Source organism: Mesoplodon bidens, assembly GCF_964165515.1.
Source record: "Mesoplodon bidens genome assembly, chromosome: 7".
Lineage (NCBI taxonomy): Eukaryota > Metazoa > Chordata > Mammalia > Artiodactyla > Ziphiidae > Mesoplodon > Mesoplodon bidens.
In genome coordinates, this window is record NC_138164.1 from 108,573,252 (window position 1) to 108,590,713 (window position 17,462).

The following is a 17,462-nucleotide window of genomic DNA, read 5'->3' on the forward strand; positions in this document are numbered from 1 at the left end:
GGGCGGTGACGCCGCCGGGCCGGAGCGGGCCGCGCGGGAGCGCGCGGAGGGAGCAGCGGCGCCGTCGGGTCCCCGTCGGGGCTCCGTGGGTCCCCGACCCGCCCCCGGCCCAGCTATGGCGGGCGCCAGGCCCGGCGTCCACGCGCTGCAGCTGGAGCCGCCCACCGTCGTGGAGACCCTGCGGCGCGGGAGTAAGTTCATCAAATGGGACGAGGTAAGTGCAGGGGCCCCCTGCTCCGCCCAGATCCGGGGACTCCCTCACCCCAGCTCCGCCAGACGCCGGGGACCCCCAGCCCAGACTGGCCTGGCCACCGCGCCCCCCCCCCCAATCCCAGCCTGGCTGCGCTCCGGAAACTTGAGTCCCCAGTCGTCCTCGTAATGAAGACTCTGTCCTCCACCCCCCACTCCCTCATCTACGGAAAATTTGGCATTCATTCCTTGGCCCAGAGATTTCGAACCCCAATAAATTCCAGCCCCCCAATTTTCTCTGGCCCTTCTCCCCTCTCCCGGCCGGTCTAATGCTGGTTCCCCCAACCCTGGCCTGGTCCCCAGACCCCTGCCCGGCACTGGACAGTCTGGCTCAAGAACCATAGCCCCCAGTCTGGTTCAGTGTACTCCCATTCTGAGTGGGTGCCTCTGGGACCCTACTCTTCCCAGTGCCCTAGTCTGAACATTCTTCTCCATTCATCACTTTTTCACCCTATTCTGGCTGGCACCCCTTTGCCCTGCTTCTGGATCCCAACCCAGCTCGCTGCTCAGGTGGGAGCACCAAGTCACCCCCCTAGTGGAGACTGTGCCCCCCCAAGTTCCTCCACCCCGGGGGAACTTTGCTCTCCACTCCTTAGCATCTGGACTTTGAACCCCAATAGATCCTGACTCCCCCTCCCCACCACCCTTTACCTGACCTGCCCCTGGAGCTTCCCAGAGGCCCCGCTCCCACCTACGGCTCTGCGAGCTGTCCTGAACCTCACCCTTGTTCTCACACCGCCCCCTCCTCTGCCCCCTGAGCCCCTCCTTCCCCGGGGCTTCCCCCGCCCCCCCAACCGCCTGCCTGAGCTTCCTTGCTGCTCCTTCCCAGACAGGCCGGAGGCCTGGAAGACTCGGCTCCTTTCCGGGCTGGGTGGGGCGGGTAGGCGTGGGAGTTGGGGGGAGGGGCTGGGGGCGTGGCCTGAGGTAACAGGTGTGCCATAGAGGGGTGCCCCGGCGCCCCTGGGGCTAGGGCAGACCCCTCCCCCCAGGCCGGCTTGAAGGGAAAAGTTTCTCCTTTTCCTTCCAGTGTGATAAACCCAAATAAGGAAGTGGGAACAGGGAGAGGGCCCTGGGGGTGGGGTGGGGGTTGCTGACAGGGCCTTGGGGCCTGAGAACCTGGGGCCTGGGCTGCCTTTGAAGACCAGACCCCTGAGGAGGGGGAGCGGGAGACCCTGGAGGCAGTACCCACAGAACTCCCCCTCATCACACTCCTGGGGGGCCCTGAGCCCAGGGCAGCGTTGGTAATCCCAGAGAGGGGCTGAGGATGGGTGTCAGTGCAGGGAGGTGGGGAGGTCCAAGCATCCCAGCAGTTCCCAAGCCTCCTACCCCCTCTGCCCCCAGCTCAACCTCCTGTCCTTTGTAAGTAAAGGCTGAGATGGGCGGGGCTAGTGCAGTCCCCGTTCTCCAGAAGATGAAAACTGAGTCTGGAGAAGGGAGGCTAATCTCAGGCCCCACAGTGGGGTTGTGGCTGAGGTCAGGAGCTGGGAGTCTGGCAGGGGTCCTGGTTCCCTGCTTCCCAAACCTCGGGACCCTGGAGCCATACTGCTTGCATGCAAATCTTGGCTCCTCTTCTTGACGTTAGGCAAGCTAGGTAGTCTCTCTGTGCCTCAGTCTCCTCACCTGTAAGCTGGGAAGAACAAGAGTGCAAACCTCATAGGTTGTTAGGAGGACTAAGTGAGCTCCTAGATACTGAGTGCTTAGAACCGTACCTGGCAAGCAGTGGGGGCAGCGTGAGGGTGAGCTGTTCGTCCACCAGTGAGCAGCAGCTTGGAGTGGCACCAAGGTGAGGCAGCGTCTTCTCTTGGCCTGGGGCAGGAGAGTTCTACCTGGGGCCACTTGGTCACTTGGGCCCTGGCCGAGTCTAAGCCTCTGATGACACCACCCCCTCCCCCACTGCTGCTGGTCCTGAGTCACACAGGGGGGCCCTCCTCAGAAAATGGGGCCAGTGCACCCTTTTCTACCCTCCTGCCAGCCAGGGCTGTTTGAGCGAGAACAGAATTCACTGTCTAGTCCTGAGGGCAGGGTGAGTCCCTTTCCGAGGGGACTTTGATGGGGTGAGCCTCGAAGCTGTGAGACTCCAGTGGGGCGCAGGGTTGGGGGGGTAATGGACTTTGAAGCAGATGTAAGGGGTGGCTGGTCGTCATGGGGACCCGAGGGACACAGAAGGACCATGGGGGTCAGGCTTCCAAACCCTCTTCTTTCATTCCATAAATATTCCCAAGGGGGCTGTGAGGGCTTCAGCCACCAGGGAGCTCTCAGACCTTATGAGGAAACTGAGCCCAGGCTTGGGGTCTGGGGAGGCCTTCCCAAGGAGGCAGATCAGATTTCGGGGATAGAGAAGGAAGGGAGAATATCCTTGCAAAGGAACAATGATGCAAAGACTGGAGGTGGGGAAAGGGTGGTTAGTGGTCCATGTGACAGAGTTTTAGGGCAAGAGAGCAGTGGGGCTGGGAGGGGACTAGGACCTCAGCTTTGTCCTGAGGACTGCAGGGAGCCACAAAGGACCTGTGGGCTGGCTGAGGCTTTGTTTTTGCTACTGAGAGAAAGACTGGGGGGCGGGGATGGCCCCGGGGGGTCCAGGGACCAAACCTGGGCGGCAGCCCTCACCCCCTGACCCCTGCCGTCTGTCTCATCCCCAGGAGGCCTCCAGTCGGAATCTGGTAACTCTGCGCGTGGACCCCAGTGGCTTCTTCCTGTACTGGACAGGACCCAACATGGTGAGGGCGGGTGCTGGTGCAGCTTGCTGAGGTCTAGGGCTCCCACCCCAGACCCCCGAAACCACCCCCAGCCCCCGCCCATGAGGGTGGGGCCCCGCTGCTGCCTGACCTCTCCCACGGTTCCCTGGACAGGAAGTGCTAAGGGCGGGGACTGAGGCTGGGGCTCCAGCAGGGGGTGGACACTCCCTGGCCTGGGTGGGGAGCTTGGGGGCTCCCAGCTGTCACCCTGTAGCCTCTCAGACCTCCCCTGGCATCTGGTTTCCCCAGGAGGTGGACACACTGGACATCAGTTCCATCAGGGACACGAGGACAGGCCGTTATGCCCGCCTACCCAAGGTGAGCGATGGGGGCCCAGGACTCAGGATGGGAGTGAGGCCGTGGGGGATGGGGACTACCTTCTTCACCCTTGGCTCTCACCTACTCAGGACCCCAAGATTCGGGAGGTGTTGGGCTTTGGGGGCCCTGATGCCCGGTTGGAGGAGAAGCTGATAACAGTGGTGGCCGGGCCAGACCCGGTGAATACATCGTTTTTGAACTTCATGGCCGTGCAGGATGACACAGCCAAGGTGGGCTGGGACTGATGGCTCGGCCTGGGGGAGCTACAGCCTCACTTGCTGAGTCAGCCATCACTTAGTAGGCACCTGTTGTGTACTAGGCTGTCCTCTGCCCCTGTTTCTAATCATCCCCTGACAAAGTGGTATTTAAGCACTTAGTGCGTACCAGACCTAGTTCTGGGCATGGGCTGTGGCTGGGCCAGCCCCTCTGTGCCCCCCTCACGCCCTCCCTGCCGGATCCTGACCCCTCAGGTCTGGTCCGAGGAGCTGTTCAAGCTGGCTATGAACATCCTGGCTCAGAACGCCTCCCGGAACACCTTCTTGCGCAAAGCGTGAGCCCTGGGCCTGCCCCGGGGCGGCCGGGTTGGGGGCAGTGCATCGGGGGCAGGGCAGGGTTCAGGTAGCTGTTCCCAGGGCGTGACCCTTCCACCTGTGACCCCAGGTACACGAAGCTGAAACTGCAGGTGAACCAGGATGGACGGATCCCGGTCAAGAAGTGAGCGCCCCTTTCCCTCAGCGCCTTCTCTGCTTCTCTGACCTTGGTGACCTTTGCCCCCACTGACCCTAACCCCTCCCATCTGCTCAGCATCCTGAAGATGTTCTCAGCAGACAAGAAGCGGGTAGAAACTGCGCTGGAATCCTGTGGCCTCAATTTCAACCGGGTGAGGGGGCTGGGGACAGGGGGGCCGGGGTTGGGGTGTGTCACGGTGGGCGCTTGCTTTTTGAGGGCTGGCTGTCCCTGGGTTCTCACCCTTCACTCCTGGCCCCTAGAGCGAGTCCATCCGGCCTGACGAGTTTTCCTTGGAAATCTTCGAGAGGTTCTTGAACAAGCTTTGTCTGCGGCCGGACATTGACAAGATCCTGCTGGAGATGTGAGCAGGGCTGGGCCTGCCTCCCAGCCCCCCATACGCCGCGTCTGGCCTCTGCTGGCGTTCCTTCCAGTTCAAGGGAGGGGAATTGGAGCTGTCGGGGTCTCTGCGTGCTGGAGCTGTGCCTGTGCTCAGAGCTGCCTTGCCTGGGGCTCTGCCGTGGACAGTTCTATGCTGACCCTTGGCCGGGGTTTCTGTCATCTGCGCACACTGGGGCTGAGGACCCAGTGGCTCAGACGTGTTGTCGGTGAGGGCTGGAGCTGAGATCGGGTCCAGGATCTGGAAGCATGGTGTGGTGGGCCAAGCACTTGGTGGCTTCCAAAGCCCTTGCTGATACCAGTGGCAGCACCAAATGGTTAGGAGAGCGGATGGGGAGACTGAGGCCCAGAGGGGCCAGCGACTTGCCCAAGTCCCAGTCAGAGGGTTCTGGAGCCAGACACGGCCTTCTGACTCCTCGCAGGGTGAGGGTTTGGAGCAGGGGCTGGTGAGGCTCCAGCCTGACTCCACTTCCCGCCCCCTCCAGAGGTGCCAAGGGCAAACCATACCTGACGCTGGAGCAGCTCATGGACTTCATCAACCAGAAGCAACGGGACCCGAGGCTCAATGAAGTGCTGTACCCGCCTCTGCGGCCCTCCCAGGCCCGGCTGCTTATCGAGAAGTATGAGCCCAACCAGCAATTCCTGGAGAGAGGTGAGCTGGCATGGGAGCTGGGGGCACGGCGGGAGGGCCCCAGCTGCGCCTGCTGACCCCACCCCGCCCCCAGACCAGATGTCCATGGAGGGCTTCAGCCGCTACCTGGGAGGTGAGGAGAATGGCATCCTGCCCCTAGAGGCCCTGGATCTGAGCGCAGACATGACCCAGCCGCTCAGTGCCTACTTCATCAACTCCTCACACAACACCTATCTCACTGGTGAGCAAGCCCATCCTAGCATGACCTCTGCCCTCTGCCCTCTGGCCCTTAGACTGCTTCCCTCCTTTTGGGGTGGCCCCTGCTAGGGGTACACGCCTGGAACAGACTGCCTGCCCTGGGGAGTGAGCTTCTGTGCATGGGTTTCTCCGGGTGGTCCAGGAGGCTTCCCCGGGGGAAGGGCTGAGGCCTGCATCTGCCCGGTGAAGGAACAGCCTGTACGTAGGCCCGGGGGCAGGAGACCTTTTGGTGCTCTTAAGCAGAAAGGCGGCTGAGAGGTGGGGTGGGGCAGGGTGGAGCAGGGTGGGGCGGGGACTGGGGCAGGTAGAGATGAGAGGGACCCAGGGGGCACAGAAGGAATGGGAAGAATTTGGACTGATCCTAAGTGCTGGGAAGGCTTCTTGCAAGGTGTTTAGCAGGAGGAGGTGACTGTGACCTGGTATGTTTTTAGAAGGATGATGCCAGGTGCTTCGCAGAGATTGGATGGGAGGCGGGGAGGGGCCTGCTGTCCCCAGGAGGAGGTGATGGAGGCTGTTCCAGGGCAGCAGCGGTGGAGGGAGGAAAGGGAAGCGAGGGGCCATGGGGGTGTTGGGGCTGACTCCCCGGTTCAGGCTAGTGGGATGGGGGGTGGCGGGTGTTTATCTGAGAGAGGGTGAGACCTGGAGGAGGAACCAGCCTGTCAGCCAGTGCTGGTGGATGCCGACTCTACCCGGCTTTGGGACTTTGGGGGGAGATGGTGCTGGTTCCACAGTGAATTAAGGAGTGGTCAGAAGCTGGCCAGACAGAGCGTGCCAGGGCCAGGCCACCCCTGGGGCTCTGCGTCCCCGGCATGGCCTGGTTCAGCGCAGGCCTGGGGAAGAGGGCGAGGCTGGCAGAGTGGCCGTGGTGACGGAGACTCGCCCCCAGCGGGGCAGCTGGCGGGAACCTCGTCGGTGGAGATGTACCGGCAGGCACTGCTGTGGGGCTGCCGCTGCGTGGAGCTGGACGTGTGGAAAGGGCGGCCGCCTGAGGAGGAGCCCTTCATCACCCACGGCTTCACCATGACCACGGAGGTGCCACTGCGAGATGTGCTGGAGGCCATTGCGGAGACCGCCTTCAAGACCTCGCCCTACCCCGTCATCCTCTCCTTTGAGAACCATGTGGACTCGTGAGTGGGCCCCTGACCCTGGGATCCCCATCCTGGCCTGGGGACCCCGATCCTGGCCTGGGGACCCCTGCTGACCCAGAGACAACCACCTCACCATGGCACTGTTGGACTGCTCCTGTGACCTCTGACCCTGGGATCTTTCACGGACCCTGCTGGCCTCTGACCTACCCTGGGGACCTCAGCTTCACCCCAAGAACCTCTGACCTCTGACCTTGGCCCCACAGGGCAAAGCAGCAGGCCAAGATGGCTGAGTACTGCCGCTCCATCTTTGGGGACGCGCTGCTCATCGACCCCCTGGACAAGTACCCGGTATGGGGCTCAGAGCCGGGGCGGGGCATGGGGGTGAGGGCGCCCAGCAGACCCTGACCTGTCCGTGCCCACCAGCTGGCCCCGGGCGTCCCCCTGCCCAGCCCCCAGGACCTGATGGGCCGCATCCTGGTGAAGAACAAGAAGCGGCACCGGCCCAGCACTGGCGTTCCCGACAGCTCCGTGCGCAAGCGGCCGCTGGAGCACAGCAACTCGGCCCTGAGCGGGAGCTCCGCTGCCACCGAGCCCTCCTCGCCCCAGCTCGGTACGGCCCTGGCCTGACCTTCGACCCCAGTCCTGACCCTAACCTCCCACTTCGCTGAGTTCAGCCCTCCCCCGGGATGCTCTTTCTGCTCCCAACCTGACCTCCCTCCTCACCAAGCCGTTCGCCACCTCTCAGCTGAGTATGGGACCTCTGACCCCTGACCCCAGGTGCTCACCTCACTGAACTTCACCCCAGTTGGATTTGGCTCCATCCACCTCCTGACCCCTCAATCTCAACCTCCACCTGGCACCTCACAGAGCCCTCCCCCTCAACCAGGTTATGACTCTGAATTCTGACCTCTGACCTCCATCACCTCTGACCTAAACCACTTCTCTCCTGAGACCCCTACTGAGTTTACCCACCCAGCTGGTTCTAACTTCAGCTCACCCTGGACCTCTCTACTGAGGTCCCGCTTACATCCGACCCCTGAGTGCTCACCTCACTAAGCGCCCTCACTGGGTGTGGCCCTCACTGAGCCCTGACTTGGAACCCCACGTTGTCATCCTTTATCCCCACCGTCAAGGCTGTTGTACGCCAGTTCTCACCCTTCTGAGCCACGCTACCTACCTCCCTGCTGGATATAACTCTGCATCCTGATCTTTGACCTTTGATTCCTCTACACCACCGTTCGGTTTGATCCCATCCAGCTGCTGAGCTCCCGCGTCCCCCAGCCACACTGCCCTGAGAGTACCCCTTGACTCCGTGAGTCGCCTCTACACACTGGGCACAACTCCTCCTGGCTCCTGTGTGTCTATGTGTGCCCTGACCCCCGATCCCCTGTGGCCTTGTCCTCTGCAGGGTCCCCCAGCTCTGACAGCTGCCCAGGCCTGAGCAATGGGGAGGAGGCGGGCCTTGAGAAGCCCAGCCTGGAGCCTCAGAAGTCTCTGGGTGAGGAGAGTTTGCAGCGGGGCCCTGATGCTCTTGGATCTGCCTACCGTGAGGATGAGGAAGAGGATGAGGAAGAGGAGGAACAGACGGACCCCAAAAAGCCGACCACCGATGAGGTCAGGCCTACAGGCAGGAAGAGGGGGTGGCGGCACATCTTCACTTCCCAAGTGTTTGCTGAGCCCTGACTGTGCCAGGCACAGCACCGGGTGCTGGGTCCACTTGCGATCAGATGTTATCCCTGCCCTCCCAGAGTTCAGAGCGGGGGTGTGTGGAGTGAGGGAGGGGTCTTGGATAAACAGGCACGGAAGCGAGTGTGAAATTGTGTTCAGGACCTGGGCCGGGAGGGGTGAGTTAGAGTGCAGAACTGGGGGGAGGAGGGGGAGTCGGACCTCAGCGGGGACGTTGGGTGAGCAGACCTGAGGAAGAGGGAGCACCGTGCAAAGGCCCTGTGGCAGGGCCAGAGAGTGCAGGGGGAGGGGCAGTGCAAGGCGAGGGAGCGCTGAGTTTTGAGGAGAGAAGGTGACAGAAAAGGTCAATCATGAGACTGGGTTTGAGAGGGGCCCAGAGTGGGGAAGGGTGTGGGCAGCCATGGTCGAGCTCAGGTAGCAGGGGTTGAGTTTGAGGCTCTTGTGAGCCACTCAAGAGGAGGTGGCAGGTGGTGGTTGGAAATGAGACTGGGGATGGAAATCTGGGGCTCATCTGCATGTGAATAATTGAACCCCTGGGGTTGGGTGAGGAGTTCCAGCTTCTAAGGATCAGGGAGGTAGAAGGCAAACCAGGAAGGTGGGGTCCAGGGCGCATCGGAGAGGCCCAGAGAGAAGGCTGCAGGGCAGATGGGACCAGGACTGACAGGCGTGGCCAGGCTGGGGTCTTTGCTGGGAGAACTGGGCAGTGTGATTGCAGGGCTGGGAGGAGGGTCAGTGCCTCCTTTGTGGTGGGGGGCAGGTGAGGGAAATTCCAACTGATGCCTGGGGGCCATGGGACTGCTGACCCTGCATTTGGGGGCCACAGGGCACTGCCAGCAGTGAGGTCAATGCCACTGAGGAAATGTCGACACTTGTCAACTACATCGAGCCCGTCAAGTTCAAGTCCTTTGAGGCTGCTCGAAGTGAGTGGGGTGAGAGGTGGAGGAGTGGGAGGGGGTCTGGCCCTGCCAGGCCTGACCCCCTCCCACTCCCCACCCCCCAGAGAGGAACAAGTGCTTTGAGATGTCATCCTTTGTGGAGACCAAGGCCATGGAGCAACTGACCAAGAGCCCCATGGAGTTTGTGGAGTATCCTTCCGCGTTGCTAGGGCTGGCAGGGTGGGGCTACTCACTCGGAGGCTGGCTTAGATTGTTCTGACCCCGCTCGTAGCACCTGCGCAGGATCCTGATGCTCTAGCACCCCGGTCTGGGTTTTGAGCAGGCCTGGGAGACGGTGCAGGGCCTAGGCTGAGAAGCGGGGGACTGAAGGGGCAGCTTGGGCAAAGGTGGGGAGGTGGGTTCACAGGAGCTGAGGATGGGCCTGGAGCACTGGGCTCGAGGCAGAAGGCGGGGCCGCTACCCGACGGGGCCAGTACCTGGCGTGGCCCCTGACTGCCAACCTCAGATACAACAAGCAGCAGCTCAGCCGCATCTACCCCAAGGGCACACGCGTGGACTCGTCCAACTACATGCCCCAGCTCTTCTGGAACGTGGGCTGCCAGCTCGTCGCGCTCAACTTCCAGACCCTGGGTGAGTGCTGGCCTGCCTTGACCTTTGACCTCTGGCCCCCAGCCTCACTGACTTCTGCCCCATGACCCTGTTGCTCCTTTTTTTTTTTTTTTTTTTTTTTGCGGTACGCGGGCCTCTCACTGTTGTGGCCTCTCCCGTTGCGGAGCACAGGCTCCAAACGCGCAGGCTCAGCGGCCATGGCTCACGGACCCAGCCGCTCCGCGGCATGTGGGATCCTCCCAGACCGGGGCACGAACCCGTGTCCCCTGCATCGGCAGGCGGACTCTCAACCACTGTGCCATCAGGGAAGCCCGACCCTGTTACTCTTGACTGAAGGGGCCTCTGACTGTCTAATCCCAGATACCCAAACCCAGCCGAGACCTTGGCTGACCCTAACTCCTGACCTTGGCTGATCCTAGACCCTTCCCCTCGTCCATTCTTTCCTGAGTCTGGATCCTTGATGCCATTTGATCCGACCTGAATGACTCCTGGTCCCCCCTCTGCACGGCACTGTTCTTCCTGACTCCTGACCCCGTTTGACCTGCTGACCCTTGCCCTCCCCCTGTTGCCCCCAGATGTGGCCATGCAGCTCAACGCGGGCGTGTTCGAGTACAACGGGCGCAGTGGCTACCTACTCAAGCCTGAGTTCATGCGGCGGCCGGACAAGTCCTTTGACCCCTTCACCGAGGTCATCGTGGACGGCATCGTGGCCAATGCCGTGCGGGTCAAGGTGGGGCCAGGGAGGGCTCAGGCCAGGGTGACCTGGGGACGGGACTCTCAGCAGCCACCTCACCCTCCTGGCCCCCCAGGTGATCTCGGGGCAGTTCCTGTCTGACAGGAAGGTGGGCATCTACGTGGAGGTGGATATGTTCGGCCTCCCTGTCGACACGCGGCGCAAGTACCGCACTCGGACCTCTCAGGGGAACTCGTTCAACCCCGTGTGGGATGAGGAGCCCTTCGACTTCCCCAAGGTGAGCCCTGCACCTGCGCCCTCCCCGGCACAGCGAGCTGCAGCCCAGACCTGCCGGGCTCTCTTAGTGGGGGGACGGGAACCAGGAGCACTGGTGGCGGTTGGGGATGTGAAGGGGTTGTGCCCTGGGTCCTGCATGTCCCAACATCAGGCTCACACTCCCTTGCCTCTGTGGGGTGAGAGGAGAGGACAGGAAGCTGAGACAGCAGGAGGTCCCGCAGCTCCCGTGGGGAGTGGGCGCCGCCCACCCCATCTCCCAGGCAGGAGGGACTTGCTCCAAGCTCACCCCAGCTTCTCCCTGCCCCCCCCAGATGGATGTGCCCTCTGCAGCCTGCTGGGGGGTGTGTGGCCTCAGGCCCAGACGCATGCCAGTTTCTAAGCTGGCAATGACCAGACCTGTCCCACCATAGCGATGCCTGGAGGGGTCCATCTGCCTGTTCTCTTGACTCAGGGCTCTGGTGGAAGCTGGTCATCCCTTTGGCGAGGTCACAGAGGTGTGGGTCCACCACTGGCTCAGTGACGATGGTGATTGATGGTCATGGTTGGGTCAGATTGTCCAAGGGCCCACTCTGGGTGTTGGCCTTGGTGGCTGTGGTCAGCTGCAGCTCAGACCAGTCTGGGCCCTCAGGTGGTGCTGCCCACGCTGGCTTCGCTGCGCATCGCGGCCTTTGAGGAGGGTGGCAAGTTTGTGGGGCACCGGATCCTGCCTGTCTCTGCCATCCGCTCAGGTGAGGCCACTTGGGCTCTGGGCAGCACGGGGGGCAGGGTGTGTGGGGACCTATTGGGGCGCAGCCACCTTGCCCTCCCGCCCTCCCAGGGTACCACTACATCTGCCTGCGGAACGAGGCCAACCAGCCGCTGTGCCTGCCGGCCCTGCTCATCTACACTGAGGCCTCTGACTACATCCCCGATGACCACCAGGGTGAGCTGGAGGGAGCTGGGGTGGGGCAGGCCAGGCAGGGTGGGGACAAGGACACCACCAGGGCCTGGGAGTGGCTGGGACTGGTGGCCTCAACTGAGGGTGGTAAACAGAGCTGAGGGTGGGTTCTGTGCTCCCTCCGTCCCTCCGTGAGGCCAGAGCCGGGGAAGGCTGGTCCGGAGGCTGGCTCCGGGGGTTCTATCTCTGAGACCCTTACCCTCTGCTCCCACCCAGACTACGCAGAGGCCCTGATCAATCCCATCAAGCACGTCAGCCTGATGGACCAGAGGGCCAAGCAGCTGGCCGCCCTCATTGGGGAGAGTGAGGTGAGCCAGGGCAGGTCGGGGGCAGGCAGGAGGCAGCAGGGCTCAGGCTCACCTGGACCCTGGAGGCCCCTGGGGGTCGGGGTGTGGGTGGGGTAGGAGGTGAGGGCTGACCTCTGGGCCCAGCCCTGGTGGAGAAGCACCCCGCAGCCTTCTCTGCTCTCCTCCACCTGCACCGTCCCATGCCACTCCCAGCTGGTGGTCTGGCTCTTCTCCCCAAGTGGGGCTGTTCCCTGCCTGCTGCAGACGCTAACTTCATGCAGCTACCCACACCATCCCTCCAACCCTGGGCTCCGCCTCCAACGCTGGCCTTTCCGCCCTGGTGCAGGGCAGCGAGGGGCCTCAGGGCCCTCTTGTTCAATAGGCCCAGCCATCTCTGGTTACTCTCCACATTTTAAGGAGGTGGAAACCACCCCTTTTGCATGAGAAAGGCCTTCAGGACAGTCCTGGGCTAGAACTCTTCCTGCTGCCAGCGGGTTCGAGGCCAGGGTGCAGGGTTCAGCCACAGCCGCTTCACCAGGGCAGCTGGAAATCCTGGGAGCTGGGCAGTGGCTTCTGCGGGGAGGGGTCAGGAGCAGAGGCTCACCGCAGATCTAGACCCGGTCTCACGGGGCCCTGCGGCAGGCAGGGAAGAGAGACGGCTGCCTAGAGCTGTTAGTGGGAGAGGCTGGTGCCCACTCTGTGGTTACTTTCTTCATTGATTTAATCAGGAGCTAAGCAACGAGGAAGATGAGCAGCTGTGGGCAAGGGTGGAGGGGGACTTGGAGAGGGGAGGAAATGGGGCTGGGCTAAGTCTTTCCGGAACAATCTGGAAGTTCCTAAGCATATGCAATGAGGCCTGGCATCCTAGCGACACGACCTCACGTTAATCTTCTTCATGCCTCACGTGGAAAGAGGGGTTAGAAATGCTCGTTTTATACCTCTTGTTCTCATGGAATTGTCCCAGCAGCCCCACATTACAGAGGAGGAGTCCAGGGCCAGGCAGGCTGAGGGAGGTTGTGAAGGACAGAAAGGTCTGGAGACGGGGAATTTCCTGGCGGTCCAGTGGTTAGGACTCCGCACTTTCACTGCTATGGGCCCAGGTTCGGTCCCTGGTCGGGGAACTAAGATCCCACATGCTGCGTGGCGTGGCCAAAAAAAAAAAAAAAAAAAGGGTCTGGAGAGAGCAGCATTTCTGGAAAGAGCATAGAGCATTCTGCTTTCTCCCCCACAGGCTCAGGCTGGCCCGGAGACAAGCCAGGAGACCCAGTCTCAGCAGCCAGGGTCCCAGCTGACCCCAAACCCCACACCCAGCCCACTGGACGCCTCCCCCCGCCGGCCCCCAGGCCCCATCACCTCCCCAGCCAGCACCTCCCTCAGCAGCCCAGGTGAGGGGAAGCCTGGAGTGGGCGCAGGGGCATAGCTCTGCTGCTGGCTCCTCCAGCTTCTGACAGACTTGCTTCTGCTCGCCAGGTCAGCGCGATGACCTCATTGCCAGCGTCCTCTCAGGTAGGGGGCAGGCCTGTTCTGGATGGGGGCGGGGCTACTCCTGGAGGGGGCAGGTGCTCCTGCAGGGTTGGTCTGCCCCAGCCCAGGCCGGCCTGGCCCATCTTTGCTCTGCTGCCCACAGAGGTGGCCCCGGCCCCGCTGGATGAGCTCCGAGGCCACAAGGCCCTGGTGAAGCTCCAGAGCCGGCAAGAGCGAGACTTTCGAGAGCTGCACAAGAAGCATCAGCGGAAGGCGGTTGCCCTCACACGCCGGTTGCTCGACAACCTGGCCCAGGCTCGGGCCGAGAGCAGGTGCCAGCACCGGCCGGGTGTCCTGTGAGTGTCCAGGCTGCCTGTGTGCAAGTGTGCTGCGTGCATGGATGTGAATATGAGGATGTGTGTGCACATGGGTTTTTGCACTAGGTGGGCGTGGAGGGACGGCCAAGCGCTGCCCCTTGACCCCAGGGAGGAGGGTTTGGTGCAAGGAAGACAGAGGAGTCTGGGTCCCACCCTCTTTCCCCCAGGGAGTGATACCTTTTTTGAAGTCCCCGTACGAGTGTGTTTCCAGAGACTGTTGCCCAAACAGGCTCCCAGCGTTTGGGTGGAGCTAACGGGCCTCCTCATTGGCGTAACAGATCCCACCCCTCTGGGCTGGCATCTCCCATTGCCTGCTGGAGTATGCCCTGTCCCCCTGCCCTCCCAGCCCAAGTCCATGTGATGACCTGAGCATCACCCAGAGGGGTTCTCCCCACAGAGGCGGGGAGGATGAGAGGGAGGAGGAGGAAGAGGTGAAGAGGTATCAAGAGTTCCAAAAGAAACAGGTGCAGTGTCTGCTGGAGCTGAGGGAGGCCCAGGCGGACACAGAGGCCGAGCGGAGGCTGGAGCACCTGAGACAGGTGAGGGGGACGTGTGGCAGTGGGGGAGAGACTGCCTCCTGGACAGGCCTGTCACAGCCCATGTCACCTGTTGGCCACCTGTGTCTATAGGCTCAGCAGAGGCTCAGGGAGATTGTCATGGATGCTCACACCACTCAGTTCAAGAGACTGAAGGAGATGAACGAGAGGTGAAGGCAGGGGATCTCATGGGCAGACGGGGGGTGCTCCCTGGTGCCAGGAGGAGGGCAGAGCCCCCAGTCCTGCCACTGAGCCTTCCTCTTCCCCCACTGGCTCCTCCAGGGAGAAGAAGGAACTGCAGAAGATCCTGGACAGGAAGCGCCACAACAGTATCTCAGAGGCAAAGACCAGGGAGAAACATAAGAAGGAGGCGTAAGGGCATCAGGGCCGGGAGCCATTTGGGCGCTGGGCAGGCCGGGCCGGGTGCCTGGGCACTGAGCCCATCCTGCCTTGCTCCTGTGCAGGGAACTGACAGAGATTAACCGTCGGCACATCACTGAGTCGGTCAACTCCATCCGTCGGGTGAGTGAAGCTCAGGTGCCACCCTAGCCCACCCCTGTTCCTTCAGTCATCATAAACCTGTATCCTGGGGGCCAGCCTGGTGCTACGTTGCCCTAGAGGGATTTCTAGAGCCTTTTCCTTTGGGTCTGGAAGGTTTGCTCTAAGAGTCATCTCAGGACCCTGGCCACACAACTCCGGGAGCCTATGCCTGCCTGACTTCTGTGCCCAGGCAGAGCCCTGGGGTCCAGGCCCCTTCCTTAGAGACCCTTGGCTGAGCCCTTGCCCCCTCACAGCTGGAGGAGGCCCAGAAGCAGCGGCAGGAACGCCTTGTGGCCGCGCAGCAGCAGATTCTCCAACAGCTGACAGAAGAGGAGCCCAAGGTGAGGCCTTGGATGAGGGGCAGGCAGGCAGCAGGTAGGCAGAGCGCCGGGTGGCCTGGCTTTGCCTGTGATACTCTTCTTCCTGCAGCTGCTGGCCCAGCTGGCCCAGGAGTGTCAGGAGCAGCGGGAGAGGCTGCCCCAGGAGATCCGCCGGAGCCTGCTGGGCGAGACGCCGGAGGGACTGGGGGACGGGCACCTGGTGGCCTGTGCCAGCAATGGTCACGCGCCTGGGAGCAGTGGGCACCTGTCCGGCGCTGATTCGGAGAGCCAAGAGGAGACTACGAAGCTCTGAACTGGCTGAGCAAGAGGTGGCCACCAGGCCAGGGTGGGCACTGGGAGGAGGGCAGGAGGCTAAGACACTAAATGCTTTTTAAAAAAAAAAAAAAAAAAACTTTTTATCTTTAGAAATTTTATTTTTTTAAACTGGGGCGAGCACCCCACACTAACTCCCTTCCTTCACCCTCCTGGGGCTCCTTTAATCCCCAGTCCCTCCTTCCTGCCCTCAGTCCTAGGGAAGGTGCTGGGTGGGTCACTCTGGGCTAGAAGGGCCTCGCCCCCAGGACACCCACACCCTAGAGTGGGACTCATCTCCTTCACTTCCCCAGGGAACAGTGGGTGGAGACTTTGAGCTCTGGGAAGTCGGGGTCACATTCTTTCTCTATCCTTTGGGGATTTTTTTTACATGAATAAAAGTGGATTTCAGGGACCCTGTGTGCAGCGTGGTTTGGGGTGGGGCAGTGCTGGAGAGGACTCGGGCCCTAGATCTGGCTCTGCTACTTCTGGAGCCTCAGTTTTCTCATCTATAAAATGGGATTGTGGGCATTGTGGGATTGAGGTCAGGCCCCCAACAGAGGGTTGCTGGGTTTCAACCTTGAGACCTCCTTGCCCAGGAACTGCCTGCAGATCTTCCCAGTGACCTGACATCAGAGGCCCTCTGGCCTCCCCCCAGGCTTTCCTGCCTCTATGCCCTCTGCCCTGGGCTATCACTCCTGCTCCCCTCTCCTCCCACCACCCCACCCCACCCCCACCCATTACTTTTCTCCCTCCCGGGCTCTTCTTGTCCTCCCTTCACAGAGGCTCAGGCCTCTGCTTCAGGAAGCCTCCCCTGCACCCTCTTCCTGTTGCCTGATATGACCCAAGCACCCAGCATCTTCCGCTGAGGCTGCTCCGGGCCACACAGGCAGTTGACTGTATCGGGGGATGGACCTGTTAGGGGTGCAGCTGGGCAGCTCAGAACCTGCCCAACATCAGGGGACCTGGGCTCTCAGCAATAGGTGGGAAGTGGATGAGCCAGAAGTGACCCTTGGGAGAAGGGAGGCTGACAGTCACAGACACAGGGGCTAGGAGACGCAGCATCCCCCTCATCCCTGTGAGGGAGACGTTATGCCTGTTTTGCAGATGAGGAAACTGAGGCCACAACTAAGTCAAGACGTCCTGACCTGGAGGCAGGGTGGGCCTGGACCCTCTATGGCAGACTGTCTTCGGCCAGCCTGGAGGACCTGCTCCACGCCTCCCCCTCCTGCCCTGGGACAGCGTGGAGTGGCAGAGACCCCGCAGCGAGGGTGCGGCTGGGTTCTGCAGCAGGGTCAGGCTGGCACTTCTTCAAGGCCTCTCCCAGCTTCCTGGCGCTTCCCAGGCTGCCTCCCTCCTCCAGAGGAAGGCAGCCTCTTATCTGAGCTTATCTCCTGCCAATTGAGTGTTTTCTTTCTTTGTTTTTGCTGCAACCTCAGGCAAACAGATGGGGTGGGGAGGCCAGAGAAACAGGATTTCCAGAGCGGGGTGGGGGGGGGGGGCCTTCCCAGGGCTGGGGACCTCTGCCTTGGGCCCTGCTCCCTTAGGGTCAGTATCATTGCCCGGGCCTTCCCTGCTTCTGTGGTCAGGTCTTGTCCTAGCCCCAAAGCTGCCCTGTCCAGGCCCCTGAGCAGCTGACTCCCATCTTCCTGACTCCACACATAAACACTACACGTCAGTCCACAGGTCCTCAAAGACCAGGCTAAACTCCTGGGCATGACATTCCGACCCTTGAGAAGCCTGGTCTCTGCAGCTCCTCCATCCTTCCAAGGGTTACTCTTTCCTCCACTGGGAATGACAGCCCCCTCCCCCATCTCCTCAAGTCTCAGCTCTAGCTCACCTCCTCCCTGAAGCCGTCCCTGACTTTACCATGCCGGAGGGAGTCGCCCTCACCCCGCTTCCAGGCCCCTGTTATAGCACTGGCTGATAGTAACTCCACTGTGAGAGGCTGGCTTTCCCCTTGCCAGGAAGCTTGGGACAGCAGGGGCTGTGGCGTAATTCATCTCTGTGTACCTAGTACAAAGTGCTGGCTTGTCTGTAGGGGGCGCCAATAAATCTTTCTGAAATTGAGCTCTGAGCTCTGCTCCCAGGTCCTGGTGAAGCTTCTCGGGTTCCCTAGCGATC

The 17,462-nt window shown here is 61.7% G+C and overlaps 1 protein-coding gene across 4 annotated transcripts; it reads left to right on the forward strand.

Moving 5' to 3' along the window:
* On the forward strand, positions 1–17,415 carry PLCB3 (phospholipase C beta 3). Of its 4 annotated transcripts, XM_081239527.1 has the most exons (32): positions 1–214; positions 2,889–2,966; positions 3,234–3,302; positions 3,392–3,532; positions 3,773–3,852; positions 3,963–4,016; positions 4,107–4,182; positions 4,292–4,392; positions 4,913–5,079; positions 5,153–5,299; positions 6,203–6,443; positions 6,668–6,752; positions 6,828–7,014; positions 7,813–8,018; positions 8,914–9,010; positions 9,091–9,175; positions 9,492–9,616; positions 10,171–10,325; positions 10,405–10,566; positions 11,194–11,293; positions 11,383–11,487; positions 11,719–11,810; positions 13,021–13,174; positions 13,260–13,295; positions 13,417–13,609; positions 13,977–14,169; positions 14,260–14,336; positions 14,449–14,538; positions 14,631–14,688; positions 14,961–15,047; positions 15,136–15,355; positions 16,446–17,415. In XM_081239527.1, the coding sequence occupies exons 1-31, from the start codon at positions 116–118 to the stop codon at positions 15,337–15,339; spliced, it is 3,744 nt and encodes a 1,247-aa protein (XP_081095653.1). In that variant the 5' UTR covers positions 1–115; the 3' UTR covers positions 15,340–15,355; positions 16,446–17,415. The 4 variants fall into 4 exon arrangements, with proteins under 4 accessions (XP_081095653.1, XP_081095652.1, XP_081095655.1 ...); XM_081239526.1 differs by lacking the exon at positions 16,446–17,415 and having other exon boundaries at positions 15,136–15,753; XM_081239529.1 differs by lacking the exon at positions 16,446–17,415 and having other exon boundaries at positions 13,417–13,585; positions 14,028–14,169; positions 15,136–15,753.
* The last annotated feature ends 47 nt before the right edge of the window (positions 17,416–17,462 follow it).